Source organism: Ictalurus furcatus, chromosome 28, assembly GCF_023375685.1.
Source record: "Ictalurus furcatus strain D&B chromosome 28, Billie_1.0, whole genome shotgun sequence".
In the NCBI taxonomy this organism is placed as follows: Eukaryota; Metazoa; Chordata; class Actinopteri; order Siluriformes; family Ictaluridae; genus Ictalurus; species Ictalurus furcatus.
This window is the reverse complement of record NC_071282.1, coordinates 1,217,007-1,238,641: the sequence shown is the minus strand read 5'-3', so window position 1 is coordinate 1,238,641 and position 21,635 is coordinate 1,217,007. Positions and strand designations below refer to the sequence as shown.

The 21,635-nt window shown below is 42.1% G+C and overlaps 2 protein-coding genes and 1 long non-coding RNA gene across 6 annotated transcripts; all 3 read left to right on the top strand.

Annotated features, from left to right (window-relative positions):
* The first annotated feature begins 1,907 nt into the window (after positions 1-1,907).
* On the top strand, positions 1,908-4,339 carry LOC128603583 (uncharacterized). Its single transcript, XR_008385032.1, has 3 exons — positions 1,908-2,784; positions 2,988-3,091; positions 3,516-4,339. It is a non-coding gene; the product is annotated as an uncharacterized LOC128603583 (long non-coding RNA).
* A 291-nt stretch (positions 4,340-4,630) lies between these two features.
* On the top strand, positions 4,631-11,463 carry prps1a (phosphoribosyl pyrophosphate synthetase 1A). Of its 3 annotated transcripts, none has more exons than XM_053618122.1 (7): positions 4,631-4,908; positions 6,290-6,473; positions 6,979-7,077; positions 7,496-7,620; positions 8,711-8,884; positions 9,017-9,176; positions 10,187-11,463. In XM_053618122.1, exons 1-7 carry the CDS (start codon positions 4,787-4,789, stop codon positions 10,277-10,279), a joined length of 957 nt encoding a protein of 318 aa, XP_053474097.1. In that variant the 5' UTR covers positions 4,631-4,786; the 3' UTR covers positions 10,280-11,463. The 3 variants fall into 3 exon arrangements, with proteins under 3 accessions (XP_053474097.1, XP_053474096.1, XP_053474098.1); XM_053618121.1 differs by having other exon boundaries at positions 4,632-4,908; positions 6,290-6,479; XM_053618123.1 differs by lacking the exon at positions 4,631-4,908 and adding an exon at positions 5,280-5,568 and having other exon boundaries at positions 6,290-6,479.
* A 143-nt stretch (positions 11,464-11,606) lies between these two features.
* tbx5b (T-box transcription factor 5b) lies at positions 11,607-21,614 on the top strand. Of its 2 annotated transcripts, XM_053618120.1 has the most exons (8): positions 11,607-13,592; positions 14,869-14,963; positions 16,122-16,241; positions 17,056-17,203; positions 17,574-17,726; positions 17,816-17,907; positions 18,064-18,176; positions 18,258-21,614. In XM_053618120.1, the coding sequence occupies exons 1-8, from the start codon at positions 13,578-13,580 to the stop codon at positions 18,629-18,631; spliced, it is 1,110 nt and encodes a 369-aa protein (XP_053474095.1). In that variant the 5' UTR covers positions 11,607-13,577; the 3' UTR covers positions 18,632-21,614. The 2 variants fall into 2 exon arrangements, with proteins under 2 accessions (XP_053474095.1, XP_053474094.1); XM_053618119.1 differs by lacking the exon at positions 11,607-13,592 and having other exon boundaries at positions 13,895-14,963.
* Positions 21,615-21,635: the final 21 nt, after the last annotated feature.

Genomic DNA, 21,635 nt, shown 5'->3' with positions numbered 1-21,635 from the left:
CGAATGTATTATGCCTTTCATGGTTTTTAGTTCACATAACAATTTTATTTTTATTTTTTGCCTTTTATTATTATTATTATTATTATTATTTTCATCACAAAAACAGACCTGTTTGTATCATCTGGTATCTTTGTCAGGAGGATTATTAAAACTCTTGATGTAGGGGGAAAAAATTGAACAACCTGTATATTTTTCATCGTGCCAATTTGTAACATATTTTCTAAGTGTATATTTTTCTTAGAAAGTGCTGTGAGGTCGTTTCTTGATGTGGCTTCTGTCCTTTTGCCTTTCAGGCAGTGAAAAAGGTCACTGAACTATCATGGGATTTTTTTTTTTTTTTTTGTCTTAAAGCCAAAAATTGTGAAAGACAAAAAAAAAAATCCTGTGGTAAAAGGAGAAAAAGCTGTGGCTTTGTTGAGTTTTGTTATTGGACCAATCTTATCGTGAGAGTGTTGTGCTCTAGTAAATCAATTACTGATAAAAAATGAAAACAGACAGCTAATTAATGACACTAATTTGTGATTTAATCTCTGTTTTATAGATTTTAATGTAAATTATTCTAGTATTTTGTTTCTGTTGTATCCGTTTCAAAGGTTTAAATATTTGTGAACCAGCCTGTATGGTGAAAAATGTAATATTGGTAACTGGAGTTTTGTAATCATGTTTATGGAATAAATATAAATTTAAAAAAATGGCTTTGGTCACTTGTTTCATGGAATCAAGTCTTTTTTCCCCCCACTGATGAAGTGATTTACTTTGTGGAATTTTTCTCTTCATGTTTTCTTTTAAAAAACATTCACGTTAAATAATTAAGATTCAGCATGATGCCTAATTAAGTTGAAGAAAGCTTTTAAGTTTTCAGATCAGTTTATAGAAACTTGTGCCCCTTTAGTGGACGATGACTACTTTATTCCAATTATTTTGCTAAGTATCTTAGCATTTGGGGTTTTTGTGGCCTAAACGAACCAAAAATTTACAAACGTTTACATTTAGCCACGCCCACAAAACGAAAACAATCAAACGAGGACTAAATATTGAAAGAGCGCATCCTTTCGGAGGCCGCCGTTACTTTTTCATTTACGGATTTGTTTTATGGAATCGCTTTCTTCAGATGATTGAAGTACACAAAATGTGTAATTGCAATGAATAAGTGATTGAAATATGATGGTCTCGTTAATCAGTCTCTTTACGTGTAGATTTTCACAAACGCGGATGGAAACGTGGGATACGAACGTTTTTAATATTTAGCACAATAAATGAGGCCCGTTATTAGCATCTATATGACCCTATAGTGCTTCAGTCGACACACCTTGAAATTTATCTGAAAGCAGAGTTTGGTTTGAAATTGAACTCAGGGACAAAATGCAGTCCTTTTTTCTTTTGGTCAGTAATAACTTACAACAAGGGTGTGGAATTTTCTAGAGGAAACATACAAGCAAATGTAATGTAATGTAGTTGAATGGAATTAATTGAATATTTACACATAATTTCCATTACACTCTGTAGCCTTGTTGGCTCGCTAGTGTAAACAGCCATCAGGATACTAAAGTATTAAAATTAAGTTTAAGTTTACACTTATGAACAGCTTTCTTTTATTTCATCCTGAAAAGGAAACTGCTGAGGTCACAGTGTCTTCTGGCTAAAACCTGCTGTGATGTTGACTGGATTTCTCATCTAAATTGGATTTCTAGCTGAAAAAATGAAAAAGATGTGCTGTTGAAACAGTGCAAAGATTCAGAAAGTAGAAGTTTAAAAGTAAAAAAAACAACTATACAGCAACAAATTCGTATTAAAATGATCAAAAGCGTTAGCTAAAGCTAACGTGACATACCTAACCTCATGCTAATGAACCATCCTGAATTTCCTTTTGAGAAACATATCTTCATACAAATGTTCTCTCACTCTATCTATCGATCTACCTATCTTTTTTTTAAGTGTCAGTGATTTTCTTTCCATCCAAGTGTTTGATGTCATTTTTAGATTAAATTAATTGACGCTCCATATTCAATTCAAGTTAAGCCGGAAAGATGCCCTCTCCAAAATGGCGGCGCTGTTAACGTGCATCACGTGGTATATATTCTCGCGAGATTTCATTTGTGGGTTGTTTCTTCGCCGGTTGTGTGTGAGACATCTGTTTAGCTAATCTTCTAGGTTAAGTTAATGCGAAGAAAATGAATAGATTGTTTGTAAAACATGACGTTTAAGAGTAAAATAATTAACATTTTCATAACGTGATGTGATGACAGGTTAGCGTTAATCAGCTGTGTGTGTGTTAACAGTCACCTGAGCTTGATTTTCACTTTCATTTTATTAATAGCTACTTTAATATGCTAATGAGTTTCTTTAGATTTTTTTTTTTAAATGTATTTCATTTTGGCTTTATAAATCTATATAATTAGGACTCGACTTGGCTAGTAATCAGTTAGCAGCTCAGTGTTGCCTGCTCTCCTCAGGGGAAAGTATAATAATATATTATTAATGCATGCTGTAGAAGTCTCCGGATGATGTCATAGACTAATTTGCATATGCACTGATGGCCATAATCATTTGCATATCAGAACGTGTTACATGAAGATTTTCTGAAGACACTTAGTATAGAATAGACTTTGATAGAAAGAAGTTGTTTCTAGTCTTTCGCTTTTTCTCTCGCTCTTGCTCTCGCTCTTTCAATCACCTCACCATGTTTTGCACTCTATGATACGAGGTCCACAGGGCGACGCCCGCTACTGACCACAGTGACTCAGATGATGAGCAGAAACCTTGGTGCGGAAAGGAGACCTCCAGGTAAAATGTCAAATAAACACGATTTAACCTTCAACTCCTCCAAACCGACTTCAAATCCAGACGCCGCTGCAGATAAATCACTCAGGGGATGACCTCTTGACCCCTTGACCTCTTTGCAACAATGAGTGCATAACCAAATGTTGAGTTTCTGAAGCTTTGACCAAAACTCTCAGAGCCATCAGTCATGTGTTTGTTATTTGAAGGTTGTCAGTGTTTGTGAGGTTGGTGGAGGGACGCCAAGCTCTGTTGGACACGGTGGACCAACAGGACGGAGAGCTCCAAACGAAGCCCACGACCGATAACTCGGGTGGGTACAGAAATAGCACGATCATGCGCAGAAACACTGATATCTAATCTGTCTCCGTAGCAGGAGGCCTTTTTTTCTGTGGGGCTACGGTTCATATTGGAATGAGATTTTCTTTCTTCTCTGGGTGGAAGGGGAAAACACTCTCCAGTGTTTCCAGTATCTCAAAAATATCTCAAAAATATTAGAATAAAGAATTATTTCTCTGTATAAGAAGAATCATAAAATCATCCCGTGTCATTCTGATCACTTATTAGAGTCATTATGTATAATGTGTTATACCTGGAGCTATGTTTAGACTACACGTGTAAGACTGTGCTTGTGATCCCAGACCAGACTGAGTCTGGTATTTTTATATTTTTGTTTATTTGTTTATTTGTGATGTGTCACATACAGTATCACAGATCTGATCTGGCTTTCTTTCTAGGCCTACTAGTGTCCAAGTGCTGCACCAGGCAGGGTTCTGCACTGTTTCAGCTGGACCGGGAGTCGCAGTGTGGGCGTCGGCGTGTGGGCAGCAGGTCCAGGTCATCTCCGTGGTGAGGAATTTTAATTTCAAATGAAATGAAAGTTGCTTCAACGACAGTCTGTCACGTTTAACGCTTATCTCAGATTAGTGACGAGCAGAGAGCCGTCACGCCGCATGGCCCGGTGTGATTACTGAGGAGCGGCCCTTATTTACTTGTACAGTTTGTGTGCACACTCCATCGACACTGGCAATGCAAGCACTTAGTATTTAAACTCGTTTCTATAATTTCCCGCATAGTAAACAGTTCACTCGGCTTTCCTGGCTGTTGGATGGTCATGACTGATTCCAGACAGGACGTTTGTCTTCTTTAAGTCCAGGTGCTACAGACTGAAAATCATGAAATTGCCTTCAACTGTTTCACATTCTGGGGTACTTTTGCACAGTATACAATATATTAAAATGAAGTAAACATCCATAGAGATAATGAATGAATGAATGAACAAATGAATTAAACCTATACACATGTGTAGAAGTTGTGAAGGACAGGTGTTTTCAAGTCCCTCTATATGAAATTATATAGGCTATCACTGTAAATCTTTATCTCCTAAAACACAACATTGTCCATGACGTCATGATTTATGAAAAAATTCCCCCTTTTTTCTTTCTTTTATGGTTATATGATAACCATATATGATTATATGATTAAAATATAAAATAAGAAATAAGCTTGAACAATAAACAGAGTTTTTTTTAATGAACTCCTGAGTGAAATATTTGTCGAAAATATTTTTTATAATATGCAAATTAGCGCATATGTAATAAGCTGCTATTTAGGATAAAGAGTGCAGTTTGCTAATCAGTTATAACCTACGTTACAAAAGCCGAGCTGTATAAATATATTTTACATGTAAATTATTAGTAAATGATTGAAAACGCGCTAATATTAATATTAACAAAAAGGTAAACAAGCGAATATAGCGCGAAGCCTCGCTGTTTCCGTGGTGACGTGCGGTCCAATCAAGGCGCAGTGTGACGGTGGGCGGGGCCGCGACCTGACGTGACGTCTCACGCTTTACTCCTCGCGCTGTAGAGCTCGTCCGAGTCGCTAGCAGACGTCGAGTCTCCAGTGTGTAGTCCTCCTCTTATCCGTTCTGCTCCGTGACTTCCCTCAGATTTGCGGCGTTTCCTCGAACCTCTCAGGCACCATTGAGCCTCCGGAGCAGCCCAGAATGCCCAACATCAAGATTTTCAGCGGCAGCTCGCATCCGGATTTATCGCAGAAGATTGCTGATCGGTTGGGACTCGAGCTTGGGAAGGTGGTGACGAAGAAATTTAGCAACCAAGAGACATGGTGAGGAGATTAAAAAAAATAAAATAAAATCAATAATAATATATATTTCCATTATAGATTAGTCATGGTGATTTAACCGCGTGCTCGAGCGTTTTGTAGTTTTCTGAGGTAAAACCCGTCGTTACGGCTCACGAGTAAAATACTGCCCGAGGACTACATTTCCCAGAATCCCTCTTTCTTTGTGTGCACCCCCCGCCCCCCCGTCCCCCCGTACTGACTAGCTTTAACAAAAAACACCAACCGTTAAAAACACGTCATGATTTATAAACCCGGAACATTCTAGAACGCTTTCCGCGCGCGTGAATTCCGTTAAAGAACATTTCTGCGCGTGCAGCATCCATGTTCAGCCATTTTATAATTACGTAAACAGGTCCGTCTTTCTCTCTCAGAGTAAACGCTACTGAACTCTCCCTTTCCTGGTGTCCACCTTTTTCACCTGGAAGGGTGTGTGTGTGTGTGTGTGTGTGTGTGTGTTTGTTTGTGTTGTACATTTATTTTTTAATTAGCTTTTAAAAGCTGGTTAAATGTACTGTTGTGTACGTTAAAGGTACATTACACGCCGAAGGTAAACAGCACGTACCGCATCAGTGACAGGGGAAGGTGCAGAAAGTTCTAGAATCATCTCTACACCTTTCTGTTCGTTAAGGCAGGACGATACAGGTGTGTAAAAAGATAAACAAACAGTAGATATCTCGTGCAGTGTACTGTATTTACAAGTAGTCAGACTTACCTGAAGTCAGACTATAGTGTGTGTGTGTGTGTGTGTGTGAGAGAGAGAGAGAGAGAGAGATAAGCTAAAAATATCTCAGTTTTCTGGCACTGGTTTGAGTGACATTTATCCTCTGAGAGATCACCGTGGCATGTAAGATGAGAAGCTGCATAACAGTCTCAGTCGCAGCGCGAAAGTCCTGTCTCGGGAGCCCAATCTCATCCGATCAAAGCGAGCTACGATTAGACGCTTGATGACTGATGTCAATATCAAATCAGGAGGACTGAGTAAAAAGAGCCGCTAACTGGAAAACCCCTCGGATCTAGCCGATTAGCCAAGGCGTGCGGAAACGTACGACGCCGAGTCATTTGCTGAGTCGATCGAGAGTCGAATCGCAGAGTCGTTTACTCGGAACCCACCTCTCTCAAACGCTCTCGGACCCGAGCGTGATCCCTGTGTTCTTGCCTCCCTAAAGAGCCTGACCGAGGCTGGGGCACACCAACGTTCCGTCCAGACACGCTAACACGCTTAGCGGCGTCAGTGATTCGCTTGACGTTTGTAGACGATTCCTCAGTCGGAGCCGTGTTGTGATGTCATAAACCTGATTACATACACTTTGTTAATAAGGATTCATGCATGTGTGTGTGTGTGTGTGTGTGTCTGTGTGTACAGTGTAGAGATCGGGGAGAGTGTGCGTGGAGAAGACGTGTACATCGTCCAGAGTGGGTGTGGTGAGATAAATGATAATTTGATGGAGTTGTTAATCATGATAAACGCCTGTAAAATTGCCTCAGCATCCCGAGTGACGGCCGTCATCCCCTGCTTCCCCTACGCCCGCCAGGACAAGAAGGATAAGGTGGGGGTGAGAGAGCCAACTTACTAACACACACACACACACACACACACACACACACACACACACAGAGCGCTGTTATTAACAGTGATACTAATCGGTTGTAGTCACGCAAATTCAATTACAAACTGGATCCCGTCTGAGCTGCCTGTCCGTAAGTCAGTCTGTCTGTCTCTCTGTGTGTCTGTCCGTCCGTCCATAAGTCTGTCTGTCCGTCTTGTGTCTGTTTGTCTGTCTGTCTGCCTGTGTCAGTCTCTCTCTCTCTCTCTCTCTCTGTTTGTCTCTCTCTCTCTCTCTCATTATGTCTGTCTCTCTCTCATCTGTCTGTCAGTCTCTCTCTCTCTCATCTGTCCGTCTGTCTCTCTCTCTTTCACGCTGCACATAAATAAATAAACACAGAGATTGGCGAGCATGGCTTATCATGTTTACCATGTAATATTGTAACATTATTGATATAATTATAATGTTATTGTGTTATTAATGTGTGTGTGTGTGTGTGTGTGTACAGAGTCGTGCCCCGATCTCCGCTAAGCTGGTGGCGAATATGCTCTCTGTAGCAGGCGCCGATCACATTATCACCATGGACCTACACGCATCCCAAATACAGGTGTGCGCACACACACACACACACAGAGGCATGTGCTCTTGACTATAAACTCTGTTTAAAAGTGCGGGGGTGTGTTTTTATGGCTCTCCCATAAATCTGTTCACGAAGAAGATGGAGGACGGAGCTGTAGCTCTCGACTGAGTGATACGCTAACGAGCGTCTTGTAGCATTTTATTACTGTCGGATCAATTAAACGTAACCATAGCAACGGGTGTGTAAACACAGATATAAGTGTGAATCCCAGCAGCGAGGGAAATGTTAGCTGTGGGACAGGGACATGGTTACACCTGCTACCTGGACTGATTCTTCTGTTTTTGTTTTTGCTCTTGTGGAGCTGATGAAGAGACGAGGAGTATGTGGATAAATATACTGGGGTTTGTATACAATTGTATAAGGGGTGTGTTTTTGTGTGTGTCAGGGCTTTTTCGACATCCCCGTAGACAATCTGTACGCTGAGCCAGCTGTTCTCAAGTGGATCCGAGAAAATATAAACGAATGGAAAAACTGCACCATCGTTTCTCCTGATGCTGGAGGAGCTAAGAGGTGTGTGCTGTCTCTCTCCATCCCCCTCTGTCTGTCTCACTCTGTCTGTCTCTCTCGCCCTCTGTCCGTCTGTCTGTCTCACTCTGTCTCTCCCTCTCTCCCTCTGTCTGTCTCACTGTCTCTCTCTCTCTCTCTCTCTCTCTCTCTCTCTCTCTAGCTTTCCCTCTCTCTCATTGTGTCTCTTTCTCCGTCGTGTCATTGTGTGTTTCTCTAGTTCTCTGAGAAAGAACTTATTAAAAGAGCTTATTATTCATAAGAGCTTATTATTCATCTTATTATATACACCCTGCCCCATGGGTGGAGCTTGGTGTGATGTGTGGTGTCTCGAACGCTATTGGCTGTCTTGTAAATCGGTAGTCAAGCAAGACGAATGAGAGAGGCAGAGTTATGAGGCCACGCCAGAAAATAGTTAGCAGTGATTACAGGTGTCTAGGGCAAGTGTGCGAACACTGCGCTGTAGCTCCGCTCCGACAATAAAGGTGGACACGAGTGTGTTTTTGTTCCCTTTAGGTGTGGAGGGTAAGGGCCTGCTGCGTGTACGTGTGAGAGTGTTTCTAAAATAAATAAAAACGTACTCGGCTGGCTGTCGACTAACAGAGTATGGCTTAGACACACACACACACACACACACACACACACAAACACAAAACTCAGAGTAGTCACTCCGACACTGCTCCAGAAAATAAGGTCATCCCAAAGCCCCTAAAACAGTACATTAAAGGTTAAGGTGAGGTCATGTTAAAGCATCCCTCTGCAAGCTCTCCATTCTAACTACGCTAGTGCACGCTTTAACTTAAAGATCAAACAGCAGCTCGGATCCCTTACGAGCAGCTCGTGAGTTTGTGCATCGATCTGCAGTGTGTGTGTGTAGTGTGCATTTTGTATGGTCAGAGTCAGTGTTTGTCCGAGCGTGGTGGTTTAATAAACACAACTCGCTGTTTTAATTATCATCATTAATATTATTTTCACTTCCTATCACGAATTAATTAACATTCAAACCGTGTGGTGTGAGTAAGCAGCAATATGGATATGAGGAGATGTGCAGTAGGTGTGTGTGTGTGTGTGTGTGTGTGTGTGTGTGTGTGTGTAGGGTGACCTCCATAGCGGATCGTCTGAACGTTGACTTCGCCCTGATCCATAAGGAGAGGAAGAAGGCGAACGAAGTGGACCGCATGGTTCTGGTCGGGGACATCAAGGACCGAGTCGCCATCTTGGTGGACGACATGGCGGACACCTGCGGGACAGTCTGTCACGCTGCGGAGAAGTGAGGACGCACACACACACGCGCACACACATGGAGAAGTAAAAATAACACCCATATGAATGACAATAGAGAGAGGCTCGGAATAGTAGTGTGTGTGTGTGTGTGTGTGTGTGTGTGTGTGTTCTGTATTAGGTTAGTCTCGGCCGGCGCGACTAAAGTCTACGCCATTCTGACGCACGGGATCTTCTCGGGACCCGCCATCTCCCGCATAAACAGCACCAACTTCGAGGCGGTGGTAGTGACGAACACCATCCCTCAAGAGGACAAGATCAAACAGTGTGACAAGATCCAGGTACCAGAAACACACCTCTGCAGCTTCGAGCACACATCATTACGTCTTCGTATCGGGATGTTCGGCCAGCTCAGGTCACACCCCGGTCGTACGGGTTCGTCAGCTTACGCCGTCATGGCAAAGTTAGCAAAATGATGTTCGTTTTCCTCAGCAGCGCGAGACTAACGGGTCTGAGATCAATAAGAGTTAACTGAGAAGTTCCACTGTTTCAGGGAACACGGCGAGGTTACAGATAACGGCGGGCTGTGCCGAGATAAAAACCCGAGCTTGCCGTTCCCATGGCTTTGTTTATGCTGCGGACAAAATCGCACCTGGTACAACACGGGTCGGAAAACATTTTTTGCCTTTTAACCCCTTAAGACCCGATTTCCTGCACACACACACACACAAATATAATTAATCTCTAATATTATTATTATTATTATGATGCAGTTTAAGCTACCACCACCATGTTTCTCTTCAGAATGTAGCAGTTCTGATTGGATACTCGGTAGTCTTTAGTAACTACTGAGTGTTCGTAGTTAATGTGTGCACTTTAATGGAAATCGTGAATCAATCCGATTCGATTACACCCCCCCCCATCCCCCCATCCAAATTTTGAACCACACCTGCTTGCAGACAAATGTTGATTGAGACCCCTGAGTAACCTACTTTTTAAATATTATAGAATTCCTGCAGCCTTGTAGCGCCCCCTTGTGGCTCGGCGGACACGAGTAAGCGACAGAGTAAACTGCGTCTATCTAGAAACGGCTGCTTGAAAATCATTTTACTTTAAAGCGATTTTTCGAAAGGTTTCGGACGCGAACGCTGTCGATGTGCTGAATTAAATTGTGTAAAATTGATTTCTTCACCTGTCCACGTAATTCTCTCTTTAACCTCCTTCCATCAGTATCATGTTTTCTTTTCTGTTTTGTTTCCATAACGATTGAGCGACAGTGAAAAATGGCTGTGTCGTAACACCACGGTAACTTGGCGTGTTTTTTGTGTGTTTGCTCCGCCCCCTCGTGCAGGTGATCGACATCTCGATGATTCTGGCTGAAGCGATCAGACGAACCCACAACGGAGAGTCGGTGTCCTACCTGTTCAGCCACGTACCTTTATAATACACACACACACGTATACACTTCCTGGTGGATATTTAAATTTAAAAACGAATATATTAACCTAAGAAATGATAGCTATCATCATCACGCATTTGGACTGTAAACGTGTTCGTCGTTCCCGGAGTAGACGTGTAGACTGTAGTAAATAGTATGCGATGTTTTCTACCGCTGTTGTTTCCACGGTACGTTTCTCTGGTGAACAGACCCTCCCTGATGGGATAGAACACGCCCTTTGACGCGGAAGTATTTCACAGTCCTGCGTTCTCACGCCTGAGCCGGACACGTTCCTCGACGTCGCTTGTTCCCCGTTACGGTGCGTGTGACCTGTAAGTTATAGTTTTACGCATCATCATGTTGTTCAGTTCAGATACATCGTTTCGTTGTTTCCCGGCATAGCTAACATAGCTAATAGATGTCTGATTTAAAAAAATATATATATATATTTTCTTACGTGTTAAAATCTCATTGAATTTTTTTCTTTAAAAAAAACAAACAAAAACAAACAACAACCAAGCGCACTCTGTACTCGCAAATGTGTTTTCAAAGTAGAAATTTATCGTCAGCACGACTTCCTGTTCCAGTGTGAGACTTCAGGAGGTGGAGCCTGAGTGGGTGGAGTGGGTGGAGTCGATGGGAGGATCATGTGTGTGTGTTTAAATGTTTACTTTAATAATGTAGTTGTTCTTATGGCAGCTGTTTTTTTTTGTTTGTTTGTTTGGGTTTTTTTTAAAGCAGCTTTTGTCGTGGCTACTGAAGATTCAGGGTTTTCAATTGTTTTTTTTTATTTTTATGAAGTGTGCACTAGAGAGATGAACGCGGGATCTATTTTTGTATGAATGTAGTCTAGATGTTAAATGTTTTTACGCTGCCTGTCTTTTATGTTTACACGACTATCAAAAGTGTATCTGTTCGCAAGTGCCTTTTATTGCCGATTTTACACACACACACACACACACACACACACACACACACACACACACACACACACACACACAACTGCATGTTTTGTTCTCGGTTTTGAACGTGGAGGATGGACCTGAACTGCACCTGAGTCTTCCTTCCTTCCTTGTTGATGCTGTGGGTGGAGCTTCAATTAATCATGCTCCCTGCTCCACCAATCATATTTCAGCATGTAACTTTACCTGAATGCAGTACAATAAATCATCTCAGATGACTCCTGCAGAGTGTGTGTGCGCGCGTTGCATTTTATCTCATTCCTATTATTGTTTCACTGTTAATAGGAAGTGGAATTCTGGGTAAAATACCCCCCCCCCAAAACCAAGTAATATCTGTTCAGTAGTGTTCCCTTTTCAGTGATGATGACGGTAGAGGGGTGCCAATATTTTGTACAGAGCGAAGTGTTTAGTAGAGATAAGGATTTTAAAAAAAAAATCTTATACAGGTGTTTAACTACTAATATAAAAAAAGAGAGCTGTAAACTCGCACTTCTGCCACATGGGGGCGACACAGTATCTGTTCTGTAGAAAGACAAGAACACAAGTAAAGTTAAATAAAATGATGTTTGTGTCACACCGGATCTGATTCTTATAGAAGTAAGGAATAAACCTGTAGTTGTGTAATACCTGTAGAACGAGGAGAACGCTGACATGAAGAAGATTGAAATATTTTCCCCATGAAAACTATAAATGTGACGTAAATTAGAATAAGGATTTCGTTTGACTTTGTGAGTGTGTAAAATTGTTAGTAATGAAGAATATATAATATACAGTATATTCACATTTGTACCATTGTAATAGTTCTGTTTGCTGTTGATGCAAAATGATCTGTTTACTTGTTTGTACATTATTGTCTGTTACTGCCAGGCTCGAGCTCCTGGTGCTTTTCTCAGCGCGCGGTATCTGGGATTTAAACCGCTTTATCTGAACAGGTCTTCAACCTTATCACCCTCTTCATTATTTATAGAAGCATGTTTTCAAGTGTGTGTATGTCAGAGAGAGAGAGACGGACGGACAGATAGATAGATAGTTAGACAGACACCGAGAGAGAGATGTTTATTAGTGAATGGAAATGTTCGATATGATTAGAGGCCACATTTATTTATAACGAGCACAAAGAGACAGACAGATAAAGACCAAGCACAAGCTATCACCTAGTTACCCTGAGGTACCCCTAGTTACCCCTCAGCGACCTCCTTAACTTTTTACGGTTGTTACGATTCACTACATTTGTGAAAGAATCACGCATGGCGCATTTTTAATACCTGTTCTGTGGCTTCTGGGCAGGAAGACAGGTGTGCAGGTAGACTAGCGGACAGGAAGTCAGATGGGCAGGTAGACAGGTGGACATTTAGAGAGATAAACAAGTTGACGTTATAGAGACAGATAAGTGGACAGGTAGACAGTTATAGAGACGTAAGTGGACAGGTAGACAGTTATAGAGACGTAAGTGGACAGGTAGACAGTTATAGAGACGTAAGTGGACAGGTAGACAGTTATAGAGACGTAAGTGGACAGGTAGACAGTTATAGAGACGTAAGTGGACACGTAGACAGGTGCGTCACGGGTGGTTTTTACGTTTATAAGAAGGAAGCTTTGAATTCTCGGGTGAAGGAACGGAGCGCGTGAGGTCGCCTCGAGCCGCGTTACAGCGTCCATGTTTTTTTTGTAATTAACACTTTTATTGATTCACAAGTTAACACAAAGAGACAAACAACATATATAATGAATCAAACTATTTTAACATAAATCCCCACTATAGAGAGTCCCCCAAAAACGCCAAAGAACTGCTCCATTTCTTCCTGAAGGAATTCCCAACTCCCATCCCTCTGCTTGACCCCTCCTCAAAGGCAGTCACCCTCCCCATCTCCACACACCACTCTGGAAACGAGGGCGCTCCATCTGATTTCCATCCCCTTAAAATAACCTGCCTACCAATCATCACACTGGTCAAAACCCAATCTTTTTTGTACCTATCCTCCAATTTTGTGACCTCCCCATCTCCCAAAATACAGAGTCTAGGGCAGAACGAGATCTGAGTGCACAGCGTCCATGTTAAAGAGGAAACGAGCGCGCGGGTCCCGGAGCAGGGTTCAGCGCGCGAGCAGAACAGTGTGACGAAAGAAAGAAGGGATGAGTGCTGCTATAAAAAGGAGAGCAGAAAGAACAGAGAGGAGAGGAAGAGAAATAAACAGCGCAGATGTGAGTGTAGTGTACAGGCTGCTGATTCTCTGTACTAATCTGACTCGTGTAGGATTTATCATTATTACAGGGAGCTCAATCTTTTTATACTCTCGTGGAATTTTATCAAGCGCGAGGAGCAGGAAGAATCCCTTCATGCCATGGAGAGAGAAAAGGTCAGTGTGAATACAAAAACTGAACAAAGTTATTAAAACAACAACACGTTTATTCCCTTAACAATGCAGTAAAACGTTTGTTTGGTTCTTAAGGGAATAAAATTAGGCGCTTCTATGATGTCACTCTCGGGAATGAAGATACCGAGCTGAATTATTCTTTGCTGCTTAGATTGAACTGTTCATTCTGTTCCTTCCGGCTTTAAACATTTCAAATAATTTAAGGTGCATAATTTGGATCTTAAGGAGCACCTGCACGTGCTCAGGTAACAAGCACAATAAGGATTAAAGTACAGTTCAATACTTTATTTTTTCTGTCCGCTTTCACTTTAAGTGTGCTAATATTATTGACAGGAATAATTCAATCAGTCTGCAACGCAGTCTATGAAGAATTACAAATATAACGGATTTATTTATTTATTTATTTATTTATTTATTGATGTTCGGCTTAGATTAAAATTAAAAGTGAAGTTTAAAAAAGAACCAGAATATATACTTTTCTGACAGACTCGAATGTAACAATGAGTTATTCATTCAATTTTATTTAAAAAACAAAAAACAAAAAATGTAACCACAGAGATCAGCTTCACCACGCGCCGGTTCTAAACTTTTGTACATCGAGAATTTTGTTCAAAAATGATATTCTCTTTGTTTTTCAATAATTTCCATAACACGTCATTTAAAAAAAAAATCTTTTGTTGTTGCTGTTTTTAATTTCAGGTGATATTTTATCAGTTTTTTTCCCCTCATGGTATTTCACGTGGACAATCCATTAACTTTTTAATTCAAATAAAATTTCCTTCGCAATCTTAAATAATGTAAAAAGAATGTGGATGTTTTTAAATGATGAATGAAAAGGCTAAATAAATCTGAGATAGCAGACAATTTGGTTTAATTATAATAAGAAGAAAAAGAAAAGGAAAAAATTGTGTTGTTTACAGTTTGTGTATTATTATTGTTATTTTATTAATTTTATTATTATTATTTTAAAACATGCTAGGAAAACAATAAAAAAAATTGTTCCACTAATTACATACATTTTATAGAATTGATCTAGCATTATATTATATTAAATAATAATAGTATATATTAATAATAATACAATTCATTATAAATAATAATAATTGTGAGCCCTAGTACTACTAATAAAATGTATAATAATATTAATTCTAGGACTACCATATATTTATAATTTAACAAATATATATACATATTATGATATGATATGAAATGATATTTTATGATATGATATGATATGATCGTGCCCGTGCGGGTGCAGGGCATGGAGGGCATCAGAGTTCACCTACACGAGTGCGATCTGTGGAGGAAGTTTCATGACGTCACCACGGAAATGATCATCACCAAAGCGGGCCGGTGAGCAAACCCAATATTCTGTTTCATTCTACTTTTTTATTATTGTTGTTGTTGTTGTTTACAAAAGTATTTTAAATTCATCATTAGATGTCAACACATCATTAGTTTATGTGTGAAGCCTTACAGTGTTGTTCTCATCATCAGTATGTTTTATTAACACCAGCAACAATGTGGAATTATTGGATCTGTAGTGTGTAATGAACAGCCACAGTGCTGATCTGAGATCTCCAGCCCTGACACCCACAGTGCTGATCTGAGATCTCCAGCCCTGACACCCACAGTGCTGATCTGAGATCTCCAGCCCTGACACCCACAGTGCTGATCTGAGATCTCCATCCCTGACACCCACAGTGCTGATCTGAGATCTCCAGCCCTGACACCCACAGTGCTGATCTGAGATCTCCATCCCTGACACCCACAGTGCTGATCTGAGATCTCCATCCCTGACACCCACAGTGCTGATCTGAGATCTCCATCCCTGACACCCACAGTGCTGATCTGAGATCTCCAGCCCTGACACCTACAGTGCTGATCTGAGATCTCCAGCCCTGACACACACAGTGCTGATCTGAGATCTCCAGCCCTGACACCCACAGTGCTGATCTGAGATCTCCAGCCCTGACACCCACAGTGCTGATCTGAGATCTCCAGCCCTGACACCCACAGTGCTGATCTGAGATCTCCAGCCCTGACACCCACAGTGCTGATCTGAGATCTCCAGCCCTGACACCCACAGTGCTGATCTGAGATCTCCAGCCCTGACACCCACAGTGCTGATCTGAGATCTCCAGCCCTGACACCCACAGTGCTGATCTGAGATCTCCATCCCTGACACCCACAGTGCTGATCTGAGATCTCCAGCCCTGACACCTACAGTGCTGATCTGAGATCTCCAGCCCTGACACCCACAGTGCTGATCTGAGATCTCCAGCCCTGACACCCACAGTGCTGATCTGAGATCTCCAGCCCTGACACCCACAGTGCTGATCTGAGATCTCCAGCCCTGACACCCACAGTGCTGATCTGAGATCTCCAGCCCTGACACCTACAGTGCTGATCTGAGATCTCCAGCCCTGACACCCACAGTGCTGATCTGAGATCTCCAGCCCTGACACCTACAGTATACACGTTTCTTTCACCAATTTCCTGTTCGAACAGGCGAATGTTCCCGAGTTACAAAGTGAAGGTCACAGGTCTGAACCCCAGAGCTAAATACATCCTGCTGATGGACGTCGTGTCTGCTGATGAGCACCGCTACAAATATGCAGATAACAGATGGTAAGATAAAGATCAGCCGTAGGGTTCAAGGGTTCTTAACCAGGTTCTTAGGCTAGTAAATGAGTTCAGCTTGGAACCCTTTCTGATTTGGTCACACTTCATCACAGAGATCCACAAGGAAGCTTAAAAGTACATGATTTAAAAAGTACATGATTTAAAAAGTACATGATTTAAAGCGTTGAAAATAATGAAAAAACTCGTGTGAATCTACATGCAGATGGGACACAGAAGATAGAATACTGACACCATGATGCATTTCATCACATTAAATGTTTCAGAGATATTCTCATGTTAAATTATTTTCGATGCAGAATGTTTCATCTTTTTGGATGTTAAATGTGAAATTTTTATAGATGATGGATTGATGGATGGATGAGTGAGTGAATAGATGGGTAAAATATGGATGCATGGACAGATGGATGGATGATGGGATGGATGGATGGATGACTGGATGGATGACTGGATGGATGGATGGATGGATGACTGGATGGATGGATGGATGACTGGATGGATGGATGGATGGATGACTGGATGGATGGATGGATGACTGGATGACTGGATGGATGGATGGATGACTGGATGGATGGATGGATGACTGGATGACTGGATGGATGGATGGATGACTGGATGACTGGATGGATGGATGGATGACTGAATGGATGGATGGATGGATGGATGGATGTAGTAAGCTGCTATTTTTATCCTGCTTTTGCTACTTTTAAAGAAACATTTAAAGAGTGAATCTTTAACTTCATATATATGGGCTTAAGACAATCTCTCTCTCTCTCTTTCTCTCTCTTTTTCTCTCTCTCAGGTCAGTGAGTGGGAAAGCAGATCCGGCTATTCCGGGTCGACTGTACGTTCATCCCGACTCTCCTGCACCTGGAGCTCACTGGACCAAACAACTCGTCTCCTTCCAGAAACTCAAACTGACCAACAACCACCTCGACACCTTCGGTCACGTGAGTGCTGACCAACATCTGACGTTCCTTCACTATCAGACTTTTAACATCTGTCTGAATATCCTGTCTTTCTGACTTCATTATGGATGGGTAGATAACCGGATGGGTGGATGGACACATGGATGGATGGATGGATGGAGATAGAGTGATGAATGGGTGGATGGACACATGGATGGATGGATGGATGGATGGAGATAGAGTGATGAATGGGTGGATGGATGGATGGGGGATTATAGGTGGGTGGATGGATGATTCAGATCATAGGTGGATGGATGGATGGATTGATGGATAGATAGATGATATAGATGATGGATGGATGGATGGATGGATGGGTAAACACTGTTAAAGTGTGTGTGTGTGTGTGTCACAGATCATATTAAACTCCATGCATAAATACCAGCCTCGGCTGCACATAGTGAAGGCTGATGAGAAGAACGGTTTTGACTCCAGCAGCGCGGCGTTCTGCACACACTCATTCCCCGAGACCACCTTCATAGCCGTCACGTCCTACCAGAACCACACGGTGAGAAAAAATACACACACACACACACACACGCTGACAGACGGATGGATGGACGGCGGTGTCATGTTTTTCCACTTAATGTCTTTTAGATCACTCAGTTAAAGATTGAGAACAATCCGTTTGCTAAGGGTTTCCGAGGTAACGACGACATCGATATGCACCGAATACTTTGTGCGCAGAGGTGGGACAACACACACACACACACACACACACACACACACACATTTTAAAATAAGTGTTTTATTCCTCTGATACTACAGCAATGATTAAACATTTTTTATCCCTTTACAGTTACATTCAATTCTCTGATGCATTCTTTATGTCCTTCGCCGTACAGTAAGGAATTCCCGCTGGTACCAAGAACGACAGTTCGCCCGAGAGTCGATTCAGCCACGCCCTACACACGTAACCCCGCCCTCACGTCCGACTACACCTGCTCGGAGCCTCCAGGTAAAAATAAATAAATAAATAATCACGCTTCACTCCGTGTAGTGTACGTGTAGTGTAGTGTACGTTCTTCTCTCCTCATAGGAAAACACACTCCTGCTTCAGAAGACGACTCTTTTGCCAAAACTGACTCCTCCTCTCACCTCCTGTCCTCCTCCTGTCAGATGGAGTTTGGGTCGAGTAACGGCGCCCCCTACAGCGCGGATTCAGTGCAGCGTCAGCCGTGTATGTACACCACCGTACAGTGGGAATCTTACACCGAGTGCCCACCTTATTCAACGTTTACTTCCTCTCGGGAAGTGGGCGGGGCTTCATACTCCATCCCTGAGCTTTCCCAGGACATCTACCCACATTACACCTGTGAACTGGGCGTGCAGTCGCATTGCCCGATGGCTGATTACGCTCTGTACATGGAGCAGGAGCAGAGTCACGGCATGAGAAGCGGAGTGGGGTGGTAGCTCAGATCTCCATCCTCCAGTGTATCGGTCTCAGACATTTACATGCAACTGAGGGGTACAAAAGCCACGCCTCCTTTCCCACTTTCCCATGACTGGCAGGTATAGAGGCCACACCTACTTCTGTGGAACTAACAGACACAGAATCCACGCCACCTTCCCTGTAAATGACACGCCTGAGCCTGTACTCTTTGCTAAGGCTAACAGACTTATAGGCCACACCTCCTTTGCTAAGACTGACAGGCCCATAGGCCACACCTCCTTCCGTGGAACTGACATGCCCAGAGGCCACATGTCCTTCCTTGTAAATGCCCATAAGACATCCATCCTTCACTAAGACTGAGAGGCCCAGAGGCCACGCCTACTTCAATGAGATTGACAGTTACAGAGGCCTCACCCACTTCAATGCGACTGATGGCTACAGAGGCCACGCCTACTTCACTGAGACTGACAGCTACAGAGGCCATGGCTACTTTACTAAGACTGAGAGGCCCGGAGGCCACGCCTACTTGACTAAGTCTGACAGCAACAGAGGCCACGCCTCCTTCAATGGGTGACAGCTACAGAGGCCACGCCTTCTTCATTGATCCTGTGGAACCCAGAGGCCACGCCTCCTTCAGTAAGGACGGCGGACACAGAGGCCTAAATGAATCTTTGAATCAGAGAAATGATTCCAGCAGTGAATCTCTGAATCATAGACAAAAGCAACAGCAATCAATCTCTGAATCACATCTAAATGATTCCACCTTCTGACACAGCAATAAATCACCGAATCATAGACAAACGATTCAGAAACCGGTCCCATAATTACTGATAACAAGCTCAGCTATTAATTACTGAACCACTGGTAAATGAATCTTTAATGAATCTTTAGATAACGGAAATTATTCAGTAATGAATCTATAAATCATAGACAAATGGATCAGCAACGAATCTCTGACAAATGATTCCACATTCTGAAATAAATCTCTTAATGACAGATTGAATCATGTGTGTGTGTGTGTGTGTGTGTGTGTGTGTGAAATAGCTCAGACAATAATACAATAAGGGGATAAACAAGATCATTCTGAATCACTCAGACTATTTATTGTGTAGTTTTGATTTGAACGATTTACGGTCAAATTTTATTCACCAACTATTGTACACTGTTTTAAACGGTTTTATTTACTACATACAGTCCCTTCCAAAACTATTGGAACAGTGAGGTCAGGTCGTTAGTGTGTGCTGAACACCGAAGACGTCTGGGTTTGAGATGAAAAGATGGAGATGAGACGAGAGTTTAGGATTTCACTTTTTATTTCCTGGTGTTTACATCTAGACGTTTTAAACAACATAAAACACAGACCCTTCTGTATCAGACCACACAATTTTCAGCTGAGCAAAAGTATTGGAACAGATAAGTCTTGAAGTAAATAACATATAACATGGTAGATATAAATACCAGGAAATAAAAAGCTGAGATTCTAAACTCTCTTCTCATTTTCATCTTTTGATCTGAAACCCAAATGTCTTCAGTCTGCAGCAAAAAACAAATGACTTGTCCTCGCCGTTCCAATAGTTTCAGACGGGACTGTACTTTATTTATTTATTCCCTCGTGAACTGTTCTAAATGAATCTGTATACAGTAGACGTGTCTTGACGTGCTCGGGAGGCTGAATAAAGACGAGAAATTACATTTGATTCCTGTCTCGTTTTGATAGTTTGGTGAATAATTACATTTGAAAATAAGTAACACGTTAGCACTTATTATAAAAAAAAATACCAAATAATGAAACCAACATTAGACATGTTCAGAGAATATATATATATATATATAAAAAGGAAAGTTTAGTGCTGTAGAAACTAGATCCTTAAATTTAATTGAATGTTAGTGCGAGTTTATTCCCCATGTCAGAGTGCACCACTTGGTGTTTTTACTGGAATTGTGTATCGTTTCACGCTACTGTAAATCTCCACTCAGACATGAAAGCACTACTAAATCTGTCCAAACGTGACCCCGGGGCAGATTTCCCGATCAAGCCTAACCCTCCATTATGGCCTATTAACCGTCCTGAGTGGCCTCTCTCTGAGCTAATAGGGCAATTTGGCTCGAGTCGAATCTCCCTGCTGTTACAGACGCGGCTGGGGGGCTTCCACACACCCTGCTAAACAGCGCTTAGATTAGCCTGTAATCTCATTAGCCTGTACATCCCAAAGAGCCCCATTTAACCCAAACAAGAGTTTATGGCTGTGCGATACGGAGACGCAGAGACGTACATCAGCGCGACTGACCGCATGCCATCACGGCTCCCGAAACAGAGGTCATGTGACGATCATAACGAGCGCCTCAACATCTCGATGAGTCCATGCATTTAGACTCATCTGTTCATCTGACGCTAAACGTTTACCTTCGGAGAAACAGTTCGGCAGTCCGTCATGTTTTAGTAGAAGAGCGTCTGAGACCTAGCATTCGTTTTTACCGAGTGAAGTGGAGGACCGAGCTAACAGCCTGCTAGCTAACCGGGTTATTAGCGGCTCGACAGGCAGAAACATGTACAGTAGATTCTCCTGCTAACGGCTAGCACACAAGACCTTTCAGTACATTCGCTACATTACTAAACCGACTCTGCAAGCACCACCGGTGTGGCCAAGGCTAACAATTTACTGAGCTAGCACACGAGTCTGTTAAGGACACTGTAGGATCGCCGAAAACCACCGAAAACCGTCAGGAATATCAACATTTCCCTCAGAGAACTAATAACAGACTCCAAACTAGTAAAATTAGACTGTAATTACACACACACACACTCTCACACACTCTCCCTCACACACACACACTCTTGTTGAACTCCCTCTAATGGGCTGTCTGCGGGTTTGTGAGATTGATATGGAATCTCGTCTAACAAAATCCAATCCATTTCATTTCATTCTTCTGTGTCACATGACCTCTCTCTCTCTCTCTCTGTCTAACTTAATTGTTTTCTAATTGTTGTTTGCGCTGTATGTGGTGCGCTTTTTCACCACCAGA

Excerpts from the sequence above, each read along its gene's own strand:
- prps1a (XM_053618121.1), top strand. The coding sequence starts at position 4,787 with ATGCCCAACATCAAGATTTTCAGCGGCAGCTCGCATCCGGATTTATCG. Across the intron at positions 6,480-6,978 it reads ACAAGAAGGATAAGGTGGGG|AGTCGTGCCCCGATCTCCGC; the intron begins GTGAGAGAGCCA and ends GTGTGTGTACAG. Across the intron at positions 9,177-10,186 it reads AACAGTGTGACAAGATCCAG|GTGATCGACATCTCGATGAT; the intron begins GTACCAGAAACA and ends CCCCTCGTGCAG.
- tbx5b (XM_053618119.1), top strand. The coding sequence starts at position 14,845 with ATGATCGTGCCCGTGCGGGTGCAGGGCATGGAGGGCATCAGAGTTCAC. Across the intron at positions 14,964-16,121 it reads ATCATCACCAAAGCGGGCCG|GCGAATGTTCCCGAGTTACA; the intron begins GTGAGCAAACCC and ends CTGTTCGAACAG. Across the intron at positions 17,204-17,573 it reads ACCTCGACACCTTCGGTCAC|ATCATATTAAACTCCATGCA; the intron begins GTGAGTGCTGAC and ends TGTGTGTCACAG.